This window comes from Mesoplodon bidens (genome assembly GCF_964165515.1).
Source record: "Mesoplodon bidens genome assembly, chromosome: 3".
Taxonomy (NCBI): Eukaryota; Metazoa; Chordata; class Mammalia; order Artiodactyla; family Ziphiidae; genus Mesoplodon; species Mesoplodon bidens.
The window spans coordinates 46,332,166-46,348,475 of record NC_138178.1 but is presented as its reverse complement, the minus strand read 5'-3'; the positions used below and the strand labels follow the sequence as shown (position 1 = coordinate 46,348,475).

General features: G+C 34.9%; 1 protein-coding gene across 2 annotated transcripts in view; it reads right to left on the bottom strand.

Annotated features, from left to right (window-relative positions):
* Positions 1–16,310, bottom strand: part of TEX9 (testis expressed 9) — a 221,453-nt gene that overhangs the window by 192,038 nt on the left and 13,105 nt on the right. For both annotated transcript variants that reach the window (XM_081227396.1, XM_081227395.1), the window contains exon 3: positions 13,914–13,943. In XM_081227396.1, the coding sequence (XP_081083522.1) occupies positions 13,914–13,943 (30 nt within the window). The remainder of the gene's footprint in view (positions 1–13,913; positions 13,944–16,310) is intronic.

Sequence of the window (16,310 nt, the reverse complement as noted above, 5' to 3'; positions counted from 1 at the left end):
GATTAAACCAGCTATAACATTCTCTTCAGTTGAAGCCTAATCCAGAGCAAGAAGCCAACTCTCTTCAATTCTATGAAGGCTGGGAGAGATGAGGAAGCTGAAGAAGAAAAGTTTGAAGCTAGCAGAGGTTGGTTCATGAGGTTTCAAGAAAGAAGCCATCTCCATAACATATCGGTGCAAGGTGAAGCAGCAAGTGCTGATGTAGAAACTGCAGTAAGTTATCCAGAAGATCTAGCTAAGATCAACATTGAACATGGCTACACTAAATAACAGATTTTCAATGTAGACAAAGTAGCCTTATATTGGAAGAAGATGACATCTAGGACCTTCGTAGCTAGAGAGGAAAAGTCAATGCCTGGCTTCAAAGCTTCAAAAGACAGGCTGACTCTCTCATTACACGCTAACACAGCTGGTGACTTTAAGCTGAAGCCAATGCTCATTTATCATTCTGAAAATCCTAGGGTCCTTAAAATTATGCTAAATCTTCTCTGCCTGTGCTCTATAAATGGAACAACAAAGCCTGGACAGCAGTACATCTGTTGACAACATGGTTTACTGAATATTTTAAGCCCACTGGTAAGACCTACTGCTCAGAAAAAAAGGTTCCTTTCAAAATATTACTGCTCATTGTTTTCATGTCTACTAATGCAACATCCATACTTCAGCCCATTGATCAAGGAGTCTTTTCAACTTTCAAGTTTTATTCTTAAAGAAATACATTTTGTAAGGCTATAGATGCCATAGATAGTGATTCCTAGGATGGATCTGGACAAAGTAAATTGAAAACCTTCTGGAAAGGATTCACCATTGTAGATGCCATTAAGAACATTAAGGGTTCATGGTAAGAGGTCAAAATATCAACATTAACAAGAGTTGAAAGAAATTGATTCCAATCCTCATGGATGACTTGGAGGGTTCAAGACTTCAATAGAGGAAGTAACTGCAAATGTGGTGGAAATAGCAAGAGAACTAGCATTAGACATGGAGCCTGAAGATGTGAGTGAATTGATGCAATCTCATGATAAAACTTTAACGGATGAAGAGTGGCTTCTTATGGATGAGCAAAGTGGTTTCTTGAGATGGAATCTACTCCTGGTGAAGATGCTATGAAGATGCAGTGGCAGAGTTTGAGAGGACTGACTCTAATTTTGAAAGAAGTCCTACTGGGGGTACAATGCTATTGAGCAGCATTGCATGCTACAGAGAAATGTTTGTGAAAGCAAGAGCTTACTGATGCAGCAGACTTTGCTTCTGTCTTAGTTTAAGAAATTGCCATAGCCACCCCAAACTTCAGCAACCACCTCCCTGATCAGTCAGCAGCATCAACACTGAGGCAAGACCCTCCACCATCAAAAAGATTATGACTTTCTGAAAGCTCAGGTGATGGTTAATATTTTTTAGCAGTAAAGTATTATTTAATTAAAGTATGTACATTTTTTTAAAAAGACAATGCTATTTCACATTTAATGGACTACAGTATAGTATAAACAACTTCTATATGCACTGGGAAAGGAAATCTCTAAGCTATGCCTGCATCTTGACTGTGATGGTATTTAAGAAAAACTAGTAAAGAAGTAATACAGAATAATAAAATAATCCTAAAAAATAGGAAAGAAGGAAAAAAGAAAGAACAGATGAGAGAAATTAAAAACATAAGCAAGTCAGTTATATGACTAATTATATGAAGTGCAAATGGACTAAACCCTTCAATTAAAAGGCAAAGATTTCCAGACTGGATTTAAAAAAACAACTCAAGTGTGTGCTGTTACACTTTAAATATAAGTACACAGATTGAAACCAAAATAATGGAAATAAATATCATACAAACTATAAAGTAAAGGAAGCTTGTGTGGTAATATTAGTAACAGATAAGGTAAACTTTAAGGCAAGAAGTGTACTAGAGATAAAGGGTGGCATTTCCTAAGATAAAATGGTCAATTCAACATGAATACACAGCAATCCTGAGTTTTTATATCCAAAATAACATAGTTGCAAACAAGGTAATAAAACAAAAAAGGAGAAATAGACATAACCCCAATCTTAGTTTAATACACCTATCTCTGGGGTATTAGACTAAAAAAAAGAAAACTAAGTTATATAGACTCTTTGCACAAAATTATTTAAAAATTTAACCTACTGATATATATATATATATATATATATATATATATATATATATAGTACACTACACTAAGCAACTGGAGAATACACATTCTTTTCACGTGCTCACGAAATATTTACCAAAATGCACTATATGGTATACATAAAACAAGTCTGAAAAAACTTCAAAAAATTAAAATCACATAGGGTATGTTCTCAGGCTATGGTGGAATAAAACTAGAAATCAATTAATAGATAACTAGAAAATTTGATAACGTTTAGAAGTTAACCAACATTTTTCTAAATAACCCAGAAGTCAGGAAAGCACAATGAAAATCAGATATTGAAAATAAAACACACTAAAATTTATGGGATATGGCTAAAATGGTGTGTGCTGGTTATTATTTACTGCCTTTCAGTTCTAAGTTCCACCTATTAGGCTGCTTTGTGAAAATGGGTTTGGGTCCTTTAAATATTTCCCCTTGCCAACTGGCACTTTGCCATTAGAAGGCACTGTAAATACATTGCAGGAGGAAAAAGTTTTTGCTTCCTGGTTCTGGGGTGTCTGCTGTGCAAGTTTCTCCAGGATGCACTACTTTCCCCTACACTAGACTTCTGCAGTGCACAGTGGCCAGCAGCACCTAGCAGCCAGCGACTTCCCCTGGCATATCCCTCAGGCAGTTTTGTAGCAAAGGCCCTCCAGTGAGATATCTCCCTGTGAAGAGTCTTCCCTGGCACCCCACAGGGTGGATTTCCAGCAAATTTCAGAGGGTGGATTTCCAGCATATTTAAGCAGGATGGCACCACAGTAACCTTTCTGCCATCTAGTGAGCCACACTGTGCCTTCTAAAGAAAGGTCTGGATCTCAGGCCTCAGTGGGCCTCTTCCTTGGTGTGTTATCTCAGCTCTGAGGGGTACTAGCTTTTCCCTATATCTACTATTCCTATATTCTTTTGAATCCTCTTTAATTCTTGCTAACCAATCCCTCATTACTGCCATCCCCTGGTATTGTTAATAATTCCTTATATTAAAATCTTTCTGTTGAAATTACTGTGTGATTTCTCTCTCCTGATTGGACCTGTTGATCCACAGTGCTTAGGAGAAAAATGACTTTCAATGCATGTATTGGAAAAAAATTAAAAATCAACTTCTAAGTTACCATCTCAAGAAGTTAGAAAAAGAATTTAAAATAGAAGGAAATTAATAAAAGTGAAAACATAAATTGAAAAAACAGTAAGCTCACATACATAGACAAAAATCAACAGAATCAAAAATTTGTCCTGTCATAATATCTATAAACTTGATAAACTCTTAGAAAGACCAATCAAGAAAAAGAAAGTATAAACTACTAATATCAAAATGAAAGGGAGATATCATTGCAGATGCTACAGACATAAAAAGATAATACAAGGTTATGATACATAGTTTTATATAAATAAATTTAACAAACTAAATAAAATTGATGATTTTCTTTAAGATCACAAGTTATCTAAATTGACTCAAGAAAAAAAAATTTTAATCTGAATAGTTGTCAAATATATTAAATCCAGAGTGGTCCAGATCAAGATGGCAGAGTAGGAAGATTCTGAGCTCACCTCCTCCCATGGACACAACAAAGCAACAACTACATATAGAACAACTATCTCTGAGAATAACCTGATGACCTGCAGAATGGATTTTCTACAACTAAGGATAGAAAGAAAAGGCCACATCAAGACAGGTAGAAGGGGCAGAGACATGGTCTAGTCAGAACCCACACCCCAAGTGCTGTGACCCACAAGTGGGAAACATATTACAACCACAGAGGTTCCCCCCGAGGAGTATGGGGTCTGAGCACCATGTGGGTCTCCACGACCCAGAAAGTCTGCACCAGGAAGATGAGCCCCCATAACATCCAGCTTTGAAAACCAGCAAGGCTCACCAGGAGAGCTGGCAGGCTTTGGGAAACCAAGACTCTGCTCCTGAAGAGCTCATGCACAGACTCACTCACTCTGATACCCAGCACAGAGGCAGCAGCTTGAAAAGTACCTGGGTCACACAAGGAGATTCACTGACTAATTTTAGGGCATATGCTGGAGAGGCAGGTATCTGGTGGAACTTCCTCTGGGGATGGAAGTGCTGATGGGCACCATCTTTTTTTTTTAGCTCTCTTCCTACCTAGCTGGCCCAGGGCTGGCAGGCACCATTTCTGTCACTCTCCATCAACCTAGCTAATGCCATGTGTCCTGCCCTGGCATTCCCCTGAGGACCCATCTACCAAGCCTGCCAGCTACTGGCCAGCCCCTCCAAAGTGGCTCCCACCTCGCCCCACTTACTGGGTACCCTGGCTGGCACTGGCACCCCTCCAAAGCAGGTCCCACTCCAGGGGGACAGCCACACCTCACTTGGCCAGCCTCAGCACTACTCCAAAATAGCTCCCACTCTGGGGGGCAGCTCTGCACACCAGCATGACTACAGAAGTCACAGCCAGGCCACACAGCCAGTATACCAGGGGACAGCCCCACTCACCAGTGTGTCTGCAACAATCAGGGCCCAACCACAACAGGAGAGTGCACACGGCCCACAGAGGGAATACTCCTGGAGGCTCTGGTGACCAGGGGGATTGCACTATTGGGCCCCATGAAACACTTTCTACATAGGCTGCTCTTTCAGGACCGGGAGATGTAACTGATATACCTAATAAAGAAACAAACACAGAAAGTTAGGCAAAATAGGAGACAAAGTAATACCTCCAAATGAAAGAATAAGACAAAGCCTCAGAAATAGAACTAAACAAAATGGAATAAGGAATTTACCAGAGACTATAAAGTAATAGTCATAAAAATGTTCACCAAACTCGAGAGAAGAATGGATGAACTCAATGAGACCTTCAACAAAGACAGAAAATATAAAAAAGAACCAGCAGAACTGAATAGTACAAAAATGTAAATGAAAAATACACTAAAGGGAATTAATAGCATATTAGAGGATACAGATGAACAGATCAGCAATCTGGAAGACAAGAGAGTGGAAATTGCCCAATTAGACCAGCAAAAAGAAAAAAGCACTAAAACAAACAAACAAAAATAAGATAGTTTAAGGGACCTCTGAGACAATGTTAGGTGTATAAATGTACAAACAAGACTACTGTACCCAACAAGATTATTATTCAGCATAAAAGGAGAGATAAAGAGTTTCCCAGACAAGTAAAAGCTGAAGGAGTTCATCGCCATTAAACCAGCCTTACAAGAAATGTTCAAGGGACTTCTTTAAATGGAAAAGAAAAGGCCAAAACTAGAAACAAGAAAATTATGAAAGAAAAGTACTATTAGTAAAAGCAAACACATAGTAATGATAGCGGATTGACCACTGATAAAGCTAGAATGAAGGTTAAAACAAAAAAGTAGTAAAATCATCTATCTAAAATAATTAGGGACTTCCCTGGTGGTCCAGTGGTAAGGAATCCGCCTTCCAAGGCAAGTTCCATCACTGGTCGGGGAACTAAGATCCTACATGCTATGGGGCAACTAAGTCCACGCGCCACAACTACTGAGCTCGTGCACCTCAACAAGAGAGCCCGTGTGCCACAAACTACAGAGCCCATGCGCCCTGGAGCCTGCACGCCACAACTAGAGAGAGAAAAGCCACATGCCACAACTAGAGAGAAGCCCACATGCCACAACTAGAGAGAAGCCTGTGCACTGCAACAAAGAGCCTGAGCGCCATGGCGGAAGATCCCACATGCCCCTACAACAGTCCCACGTGCCACAACTGAGACTCAAGGCAGCCAAAGAAATAAAGTAAAATAAATAAAATAAAAAATAAAATAATTAGTTAAGCAATACAAAAAATAAAAAGGTGTAAAATATGATATCCAAAACATAAAACATTGGAAGGGGGGAGTAAAAAATGTAGCATTTTTAAAAGCATTCAAACTAAGTGACCATCAAATTAAAATAGACTGAAATATACATTGGTTTTTATATATGAACCTCATGGTAACCACAAATCAAAAACCTATAACAGTTACACAAAAAATAAAGAAAGGAATCCAGACATAACACTATAGACAGTCATCAAACCATGAGGGAAGAGAGCAAAAAAAGAAGGAAGGAACAGAGAAAAACTACAAAAATGACCAGAATACAAGTAACAAAATGGTAATAAATACATATCTAACAATATTTACTTAAAATTTAAATAAATTCTCCAATCAAAAGGCATGGGTGGGGCTTCCCTGGTGGCGCAGTGGTTGAGAGTCCGCCTGCTGATGCAGGGGACACGGGTTCGTGACCCGGTCCGGGAAGATCCCACATGCCGTGGAGCGGCTGGGCCTGTGAAGCATGGCCGCTGAGCCTGCGTGTCCGGAGCCTGTATTCCACAACGGGAGAAGCCACAACAGTGAGAGGCCCGCATACCATAAAAAAATAAATAAATAAAAAGACATGGATGACTGAATGGTTAAAGAAAGAAAAAGAAGACCCATATATATGCTGCCTACAAGAGACTTACTTTACATGTAAAGATGCAGACTGAAAGTGAAGGGATGAAAAAAGATATTCCATGCAAATGGAAATGAGAAGAAAGTTGGGGTAGCAATACTTATATCAGACAAAATAAACTTTAAAACCCAGGCGGCAACAAAAGACAAAGAAGAGTATTACATAATGACAAAGGGATCAATCCAACAAGGTGACATAACACTTGTAACTATCTATGCACCCAACATAGGAGCCCCTAAACACATAAAGCAAATATTAACAGACATAAAAGGAAAAGTTGACTGTAATGCAGTAATAGAAGGGGACCTAAACACCACACTTACATCAGTGGACAGATCATCCAGACAGAAAATCAATACGGAAACATTGACCTTAAATGACATATTAGACCAGATGTACTTAACAGATATATGTAGAACTTTCCACCCCCAAACAGCAGACTACACATTCTTCTCAAGAGCACCTTGAACATTCTCCAGGATAGATCACATGTTAGACCACAAAACAAGTCTCAATAAATTTAGGATGACTGAAATCATATCAAGCATCTTTTCTGACCATAACACTATGAGACTAGAAATCAATTACAAGAAGAAAACTAGGAAAAAAACACAAATACATGGATGCTAACCAACATGCTTCTAAGCAACCAATGAGTCAATGAAGAAATCGAAGAGGAAATCAAAAAATTCCTTAAGACAAATGAAAATGGAAACACAATGTTCCAAAATCAATGTGACACAGCAAAAGCAGTTCTAAGAGGGAAATTTATAGCAATACAGGCCTACCTCAGGAAACAAAAAAAATCTCAAATAAACAACCTAAATTTACACCCAAAGGAACTAGCAAAGAAGAACAAAGAAACTCCAAAGTTAGTATTGTAGAAGGAAGACAATAATAAAGATCAGAGTTGAAATAAATAAATTAGAGATTGAATACAATAGAAAAAATCAATGAAACTAAGAGCCGATATTTTGAAAATATAAACAAAAGTGATAAAACTTTAGCCAGACTCATTCAAGGAGAGGGAGAGAGAGAGAGAGAGAGAGAGAGAGAGAGAGAGAGAGAGAGAGAGAATTCAAATAAATAAAATCAGAAAGAAGAGAGAAGTACAACTTAGACCTCAGAAATAAAAAAGATTGCAAGACATTACTATGAACAATTATACAGCAACAAATTGGACAACATAGGAGAAACGGATAAATGCCTAGAAGCAAACACTCTTCTAAGAATGAGTCAGAAAAAAATATAAAATTTGAATAGACTGTTCACTAGTAATGAATCAGTAATCAAACAACTCCCAACAAAAAAAAAGTCCAGGACCAGACAACTTCACAGGTGAATTCCACCAAAGATTTAAAGAAGAGTAAATACGCATCTTTCTCAAACTACTAAAAAAATTGAAGAGAAATGAATGCTTCCAAATTCATTCCACAAGGCTAGCATTACCTTGATACCCAAACCAGATAAAGATACTACAAAAAAATTATGGACCAATATCCCTGATGGACACAGATGCAAAAATCCTCAACAAAATATTAACAAACGAAATTCAACAGTACACTAAAAGGATCATACCCCATGATCAAATGATATTTATTCCAGAGATGCAAGGTTGATTCATTATTTGCAAATCAATCAACATGATACATCACATTAAGAAAACAAAGGATAAAAATAATATGATCATCTGAATAGATGCAGAAAAAACATTTGACAAAATTCAACATTTATTTATGATAAAAACTCTCCAGAAAGTGGGTACAGAGGGAATTTACCACAACATAATAAAGGCCATATATGACAAACCCAGAGCTAACATAATATTCAAGGGTGAAAAGCTGAAAGGTCTTTCTCGAAGATCAGGAACAAGATAAGGGTGCCCATATCATCAATTTTATTCAACATAGTATTGGAAGCCGTAGCCACAGCAATCTGATAAGTAAAAGAAATAAAAGCCATCCAAATTGGAAAGCAAGAAATAAAACTGTCACTATTTGTAGATGACATGATACTATACAGAAAAAAATCCTAAAACTACCAAAAACTATTAGAACTAATGAATGAATTCAGTAAGATTGCAGGATACAAGATTTCAATATATAGAAATCTGTTGCACTGCTATACACTAATAATAAACTACCAGAAACAGAAATTAAGAAAACAATCCCATCTACAACTGCAATTGCATCAAAAAAATAAAATACCTAGGAATACATTTAACCAAGGAGGTGAAAGACCTGTACTCTGAAAACAATAAGACTGTGGATGAAAGAAATTGAAGACAATACAAATAAATGGAAAGATATACTGTCCTCATGGATTGGAAGAATTAATATTATTAAAATGACCATACTACCTAAAGCAACCTACAGATTTAATGCAATCCCTATCAGAATACCAATGGCATTTTTCATAGAACTGGAACAATAATTCTAAAATTTGTATAAAACCACAAAATACCTTGAATAGCAAAAGCAATTTTAAGAAAGAAGAATGAAGCTGGAGGTATCATGCTCCCTGACTTCAAGCTATACTGCAAAACAACTGTAATCAAAACAGTATGGTACTAGCACAAAAACAGACATAGATGAATGGAATAGAATAGAGAGCCCAGAAATAAACCCACATTTATATGGCAAATTAATTTACAACAAAGAAGCCAAGAACATAGAGTGGGGAAAGACTGTTTTTAATAAATGGTGTTGGGAAAACTGGTCGGCTACATGGGAAGGAAGGACACTGGACCACTTTCTTACACCATTTACAAAAATAAATTGAAAATGGATTAAAGACCTAAATATTTGTTCTGTAACCATAGAATTCTTAGAAGAAAATATAGGCAGTACGCTCCTTGATATTGGTCTTAGGAATATTTTTTTGTATCTGTCTTCTTAGGTAAGAGCTACAAAAGCAAAAATAATCAAATGGAACTACAACAAACTAAAAAGGTTTTGCACAGAAAGGGAAACCATCAACAAAATGAGAAGGCAACCTACTAAATGGGAGATGATAGTTGCAAAAGGGGTTAATATCCAAAACATATAAAGAACTCACACAACTCAACATCAAACAAAAATTAGTAAAAATTGGGCAGAGGACATGAATAGACATTTTTCCAGGGAAGACATGCAGATGGCCAACAGACATATGAAAACATGCTCAACATCAATGATCATCAAGGAATAGCAAATCAAAACCACAAGGAGATATTACCTCACACCTGTCAGAATGGCTATTATCAAAAAGACAAAAAATAATGAGTGTTGGCAAAGATGTGGAGAAAAGGAAACCCTCATGCCCCATTGGTAGGAATGTAAATTGGTGCAGCCACTATGGAAAACAGTATGGAGGTTCCTCAAAAAACTAAAAATAGAACTATCATATGATCTCATATGATTTCACCTCTGTGTATTTATCTGAAGAAAATGAAAATATAATTCAAAAATATATATGTACCCCTATGTTCATTGCAGCATTATTTACAATAGCCAATGTGGAAATATGGAAGCAACCTAAATGTCCATCTATAGAAAAAGGGATAAAGAAGTTGTGAGATACATATATATTATATATATATGTATTATATATATATAAGAGAATATTACTCAGCCATAGATATATACTCTATGTTATCACTTGCATGTGGAATCTAAAATACAAAACAACCCCTCAGGGGCAAAACTGCCCCTGGTTGAGAGCCACTGCTTTTGACAAATTTTTAAGGAGAGAGTATCCCATACTCCACTCTGAATCTGAATAACCACTGGCAAGAGATGATGATTCACAGAGACCATTTTAATCTTCTCATTAGTCATTATGATGTTTTTCCTATGCAAAAACAAAACTGACAACATTGCAAAAAATAAAAAATAAAATAAAATACAAAATAAGTGAATAAACAAAACAAAACAGAAACAGACTCATAGATTCAGAGAACAAACTGGTGGTTATCAGAGGGAAGGGGAGTAGGGGGTTACGCAAAACAAGTAAAGGGGAATAAGAGGTACAAACTCCTAGATATAAAATAAGTAAATCATAGGGATGTAATGTACAGCATAGGGAATATAGTCAATACTATTGTAATAACTTTGTATGGTGACAGATGGACTTAGACTTATTGTGGTGATCAGTCTGTAATGTATATAAATGCTGAATCAGTATGTTGTACAACTAAAACTAATATAATATTGTGTGTCAACTATAGTTCAATTAAAAAATAAAAAGGAAAAAATGGATAAGGTAAAATAAATAAATAATAAAAGAAAGAAATACATTAAATCTGTAACTAAAATCTATCCCAAAGAAAATTCGAGTATAGATGACTTTACTGGTGATTTCTGCCAAACACTTAAGGAAAGAAATAATGCCTATCTTGTACAACCTCTTTTAAGGAATAGAGAGAGAGCACTTCTTCCTAACTCATTTTATGAGACCAGCATAAGCCTGATACAAACATATACAAGGAAATTACAAGAAAAGAAAACTGCATAAGAGTACTTCTTATTAATTGATACACACATTAGTATAAAATATTAGAAAATCAAATCCAGAGAATATATGTACTACGTCATGACCAAATTCGCTTATTCTAGGAATAAAAAATGGTTTAGGGTCTTCCCCAGTGGCCCAGTGGTTAAGACTCCACCTTCCAATGGAGGCCATGGGTTTGATCCCTAGTGGGGGAACTAAGATCCCACATGCCACAGGGTGTGGCCAAAAAATGTTTTTTAAATGGTTTAAATTTTGAAAGTTAATCAATATAATTCACTTCTTTAACAAAAAGTGAATGTTAAGGCCATATGATTACCTCAACAGATACAAAAAGGCATCCAATTAAATTAACCACTAGTTCATGATAAAAACTCTCAACAAACTAGGAATAGAAGAGAACCTCTTTAATATGATTAAGTTTATATATAAAAAGTCTATTGCTCACATATTTAATGGTGAAATGTTGAGTGCTTTCTCCCTGAGTTCAGAACAATTCAAATACATTCGTTTACATCATTTCTGTTAATTATTGTTCCATAGGTCCCAATTAGTGCAAAAGGGCACAAAACAAGAATTATGAGGTATAAATATTGGAAAGGAGCAAGTAAAAATGTAATTCCAGGTGACGTGGTTGTCAATATAGAAAACTCCAAAAAATATGTACACTATTAGAATTAATAAATGAATTTAGGTAGGTCACTAGATACAAAGTCAATATATAAAAATCTATTGCATTTCTATATATTATACTTGCAAAAACAATCAGTCAATAAAATTTTAGATACAACACTATTAACAATAGCTTTGGAAATGGTCTAATATCTAGGAATGAATCTGATGAAAGACATGCAAGATTGTTAAACTGAAAAATACAAAACATTGTAGGGGAAACCATAGAACACTTAAACAAATAGATAAATATACCATGTTCACGGATTTGAAGACTCTGTTTTATAAGGACATCAATTCTCCCAAAATTAATTTATTGACTCAATGCAGTCACATTCAAATTCCCAGCAAAGTTTTCTGTGGAAATTTATCAGGGAATTCTAAACTTTATATGGAAATGCAAGAGTCAAAAAATCAGGAAGAAGAAATTGTTGGAAGATTTACAATATCAGATACCAAGACTTAGCATAAACCTACAATATTTAAGATAGTGTGGTACTGGTGCAGTGATAGATAAACAAACAGTGAAATAGAAGAGAGAGTCTAGAAACAGGCCCATGCCTATACAGCAACCTGATATACAACAAAGGTGCTACTGCAATTTTGTGGTAATGAGTTTTTTTTTCAAAACTTGATGCCGGAGCAATTAGATAATTCATACGTAACAGACTTTAACCCTATTTTATACCATTTACAAAACTTAATTCCAATTGGATTATAGGCCTAATATGAAAGGAAATCAATAATTTTCTAGAACAGGGGTTAGTAAATTTTTTCTGTAAAGTACAAGATACTCAATATTTTCAATTTTGTGGTCCACATGGTCTCTGTTGCAACTACTCAACTCTGTTGTTACAGCACAAAAGCAACCATAGACAATACATTAATGAATTGGAATTGCTGTGTTCCAATAAAAATTTATTTACAAAAACAGGTGGCAGGCCACATGGGCCATAGTCTGCTGACCCCTGTTCTAGAAGATAACATAGACGAATAATTCCATTACCTTGGGGTAGGCAGTGATTTCTTAAATAAGACCCAAAACACCATGAACCATAAAAGATTTATAAATTCTGAAATTCTATTTATCGAAGTACACCATCAAGAGAGTGAACCAGAAAGTCATAGACTAAGAGAAGATATTTGTGATATATATGCATATATATATGCATGTTTATATACACATATCATAGATGTAGCATATATATCCAAAAAATATCTCATAGCCATAATATCTAAAGAATGCCAACAAATCCGTAAAAAAAAGATAAACAACATAATGAAGATAAACAGCTCAAACAAAATGAGAAAAAACTTGAGTGGGAGTTTTAGAAAAGAGAATATCAGCTTGGACATAAGTACATGGAAAGATGTTCCATATGATTAGTTATCAAGGAAATGCAAATAAAAATAAAACCAAAATGTAATATCAGTACGGACTCATCAGAATGGCTAAAATGAAAAGAATTGACAATATGCAGTGGTAGCCAGAATATGGAGCAACTGGAACTGGAACTTCCATATACACTAATGAAAGTGTAAATTGTTACAACTACCTTGAATCACTCTACTAAAACCTCCTCTACGACCCAGCAGTTCCAGTACTAGGTATATAAGAGAAATGCATGAATATCTCAGAAGGCATGTACAAGGCAAGTCATATCAGTTTTCTTCCTAATAGCCCCAAACTGGAAATAACTCAAATGTCTATCAACAGAGGAATGGATAACTAAATTGTGGTGTATTCATACAGTGGGGTACTATAAGCAATAGAAAAGAACTGATAACATGGATTAGTATAGTAGACATGATATGAAACAAAAAGAGCCAGACACAAAATTAGAACAAGCTGTATGATTCTATTTCTATGAATTTCAGGGACAGATAAAATAATCTGTGGTGGTGGGTACAATAGAGGACCACGATGGAACATTCTAGGGAGCAGAAATATTCTACATCTTGATCTGGGTTACATGAGTAACCCAGTGGTTACATGAGTAATACACGTGTAAAAATTCATTGGGCTATATACTTACAATTTGTGCACTTTAGTCTCAGTATGTTAAAACTCAAAAAAAAACTTTAAAAAATCATAGAAATTTACAGGGTATATTTTCACTGAAAGATTCAAACAACACTGAAATATAGAGACTAAAATATTAGTCTTACCTCTGTTTCCTGTCCCTCATTCTTGCTGTCCTCCCTAAAAAAAACCATTAGGTGATTCTACTTCCAAATTATTTTTTATACATTTACATGCACATATATATGTATATGCACATGTATGTGTAACATTAAAAAATTCACATTCACACTTCATAATAATTCTGTAATTTTATTTTTAGCCTAAAAATACATCTCTCAGCTCTTTCTGTCAAATACAGATCAGTCTCATTTTAACAGCTGCACAGTATTCTACTGTATCAATATAACATAATTAATTTCCCTACTAATGGATATATAAATTACTCCTAATTTTTCACTATTTGAAACAATGCTGCAACAAACTTTCTTAAAATTTCCTGGTGCACACAAACAAGTATTTTCTTTTTAGTGTACTATGAACAATTCTTTTGGCTGAAACAGTAGAAACAAAATTGCTGAGTAAAAGAAATTGTAGAATAAAAATTTTGGTAAATTCTGCTAAATTGCTTTCTAAGAAAGTCTTACAAATTACATTCTGACCAGCAGTATATGAAAATACCTGTTTCACAACATCTTTATAAACACTAGATATTATCAATCAAATTTGCCAGTTCTAAGGGCAAAAAAAAAATGGAATTCACTGTTATTTTAAATTACTTTTTATTCATTATCTACATTTCTCCTTATTGAAGTGGTTATTTAGATCCTTTGCACATGTTTTTATTAGGTTGTTTATATTTTTCTTATCAATTTTGGGGTGTTCTTTATTAAATGTAATAATATATATTTTGAAAATATTTTCTCCTGGTTTGCCACTTTTAACTTTTTTTTTCTTATCATATAGCATTAGCCAGGACTCTCAAAGCAATATTGAAAAAACTTTAGTGGGAAAGCTTCTAATACTTCATTAGGTATGATGCTTGTGTATGCAGATATCTTTCATTAAAACAGAGAAGTTTCTTTCTATTTCTGGTTTGCAAAAGTGGTTTTCTTTCTTATCAACCTGGGGCAGGACAGGAATAAAGACACAGATGTAGAGAATGGACTTGAGGACATGGGGTGGGGGAAGTGTAAGCTGGGACAAAGTGAAAGAGTGGCATTGACATATATACACTACCAAATGTAAAATAGCTAGTGGGAAGTAGCTGCATAGCACAGGCTTCTGTGCTTTGTGACCACCTAGAGGGGTGGAATAGGGAGAGTGGGAGGGAGATGCAAGAGGAAGGGGATATGGGGATACATGTATACAAATAGCTGATTCACTTTGTTATACAGCAGAAACTAACACAATATTGTAAAGCAATTATACTCCAATAAAGATGTTAAAAAAAAGATGTCAAATTATATCAAACGCCATTTGCATCTCTTAATATTTTTTTTTATTTTGAATGTAATGATTTGCATTAATATATTTTGAATTTTGAATCAGCCTTGAATAGCTTAGATAAATCCTTCTTACTTATGACATTTAAAAAATACATTTCTGGATTCACTTTACTAATACCAATACTTAAGATATCCGTATATGTGTTCATAAGTGAGTGTACGCTTTTCTTTCCAGTTTTAAAATTCAGGCCATGTCAGCTCCAAAGTAAATGAGTTAGAAAACTTTCTATTTTTTCTATGCTTTGGATTAACTAATTAATATACCATAGGGATTATTTGTTCCTTACTTATAGAAACATCTTTGGTTGGTGACCTTTTATGAGAGAGCTTTGACTACATTTTCAATGCTCTCATTGTTTTTATTATTGTTGTTTGTTGTTTTAAGGTGACTATTTCTTCATGGGTCAATTTTGGTGATTTCTATTTTCCAGAAATTATTTTAATCTAGAATTTTCTAATTCATTATCTTAAATTTAGTATTCATCTCAGATTTTTTAGAATCTACTCTATACTTATAATGTCCCTTATTTCAAAGGTTGATAATTCTGTCTTTCTTTTTTTTTTAACCTTGATTAAACATTCTAGACTTTTGATATTTTTGGTTCTTTTCAGATGATCAGTTTTAATTTTATTCAGATTAACTCTACTCCTTATTTCATGCATTTCTGGTTTTTTCTTTAGTAATACTTTCCTTATATATTTTTATTTCTCTTCCTTTAGCTTCTTGAACTGTATGCATGATTTACTTCCATTCAATCTTTTCCTATTTTCTAATGTATGCATCCAGGGCTATAAGATTTCTCTGAGTATGTATAGATTTTGAATTGTATTGATCTCATTGTTCTTGTTGTAGCAGTTAAATATACTGGCTCTGGACTATACTATCTAGGTTCAAATCCCAACTCTGTCATCTATGGACTATGTGCCCTTGGGCAGGTTATTTAACAGAGCTTTGTGTTTCAGTTCTTCATCTGTGAAATGAGACGATAATGGAATCAACTTCTCAGGATTATTGTGATAATAAAATGAGATAAT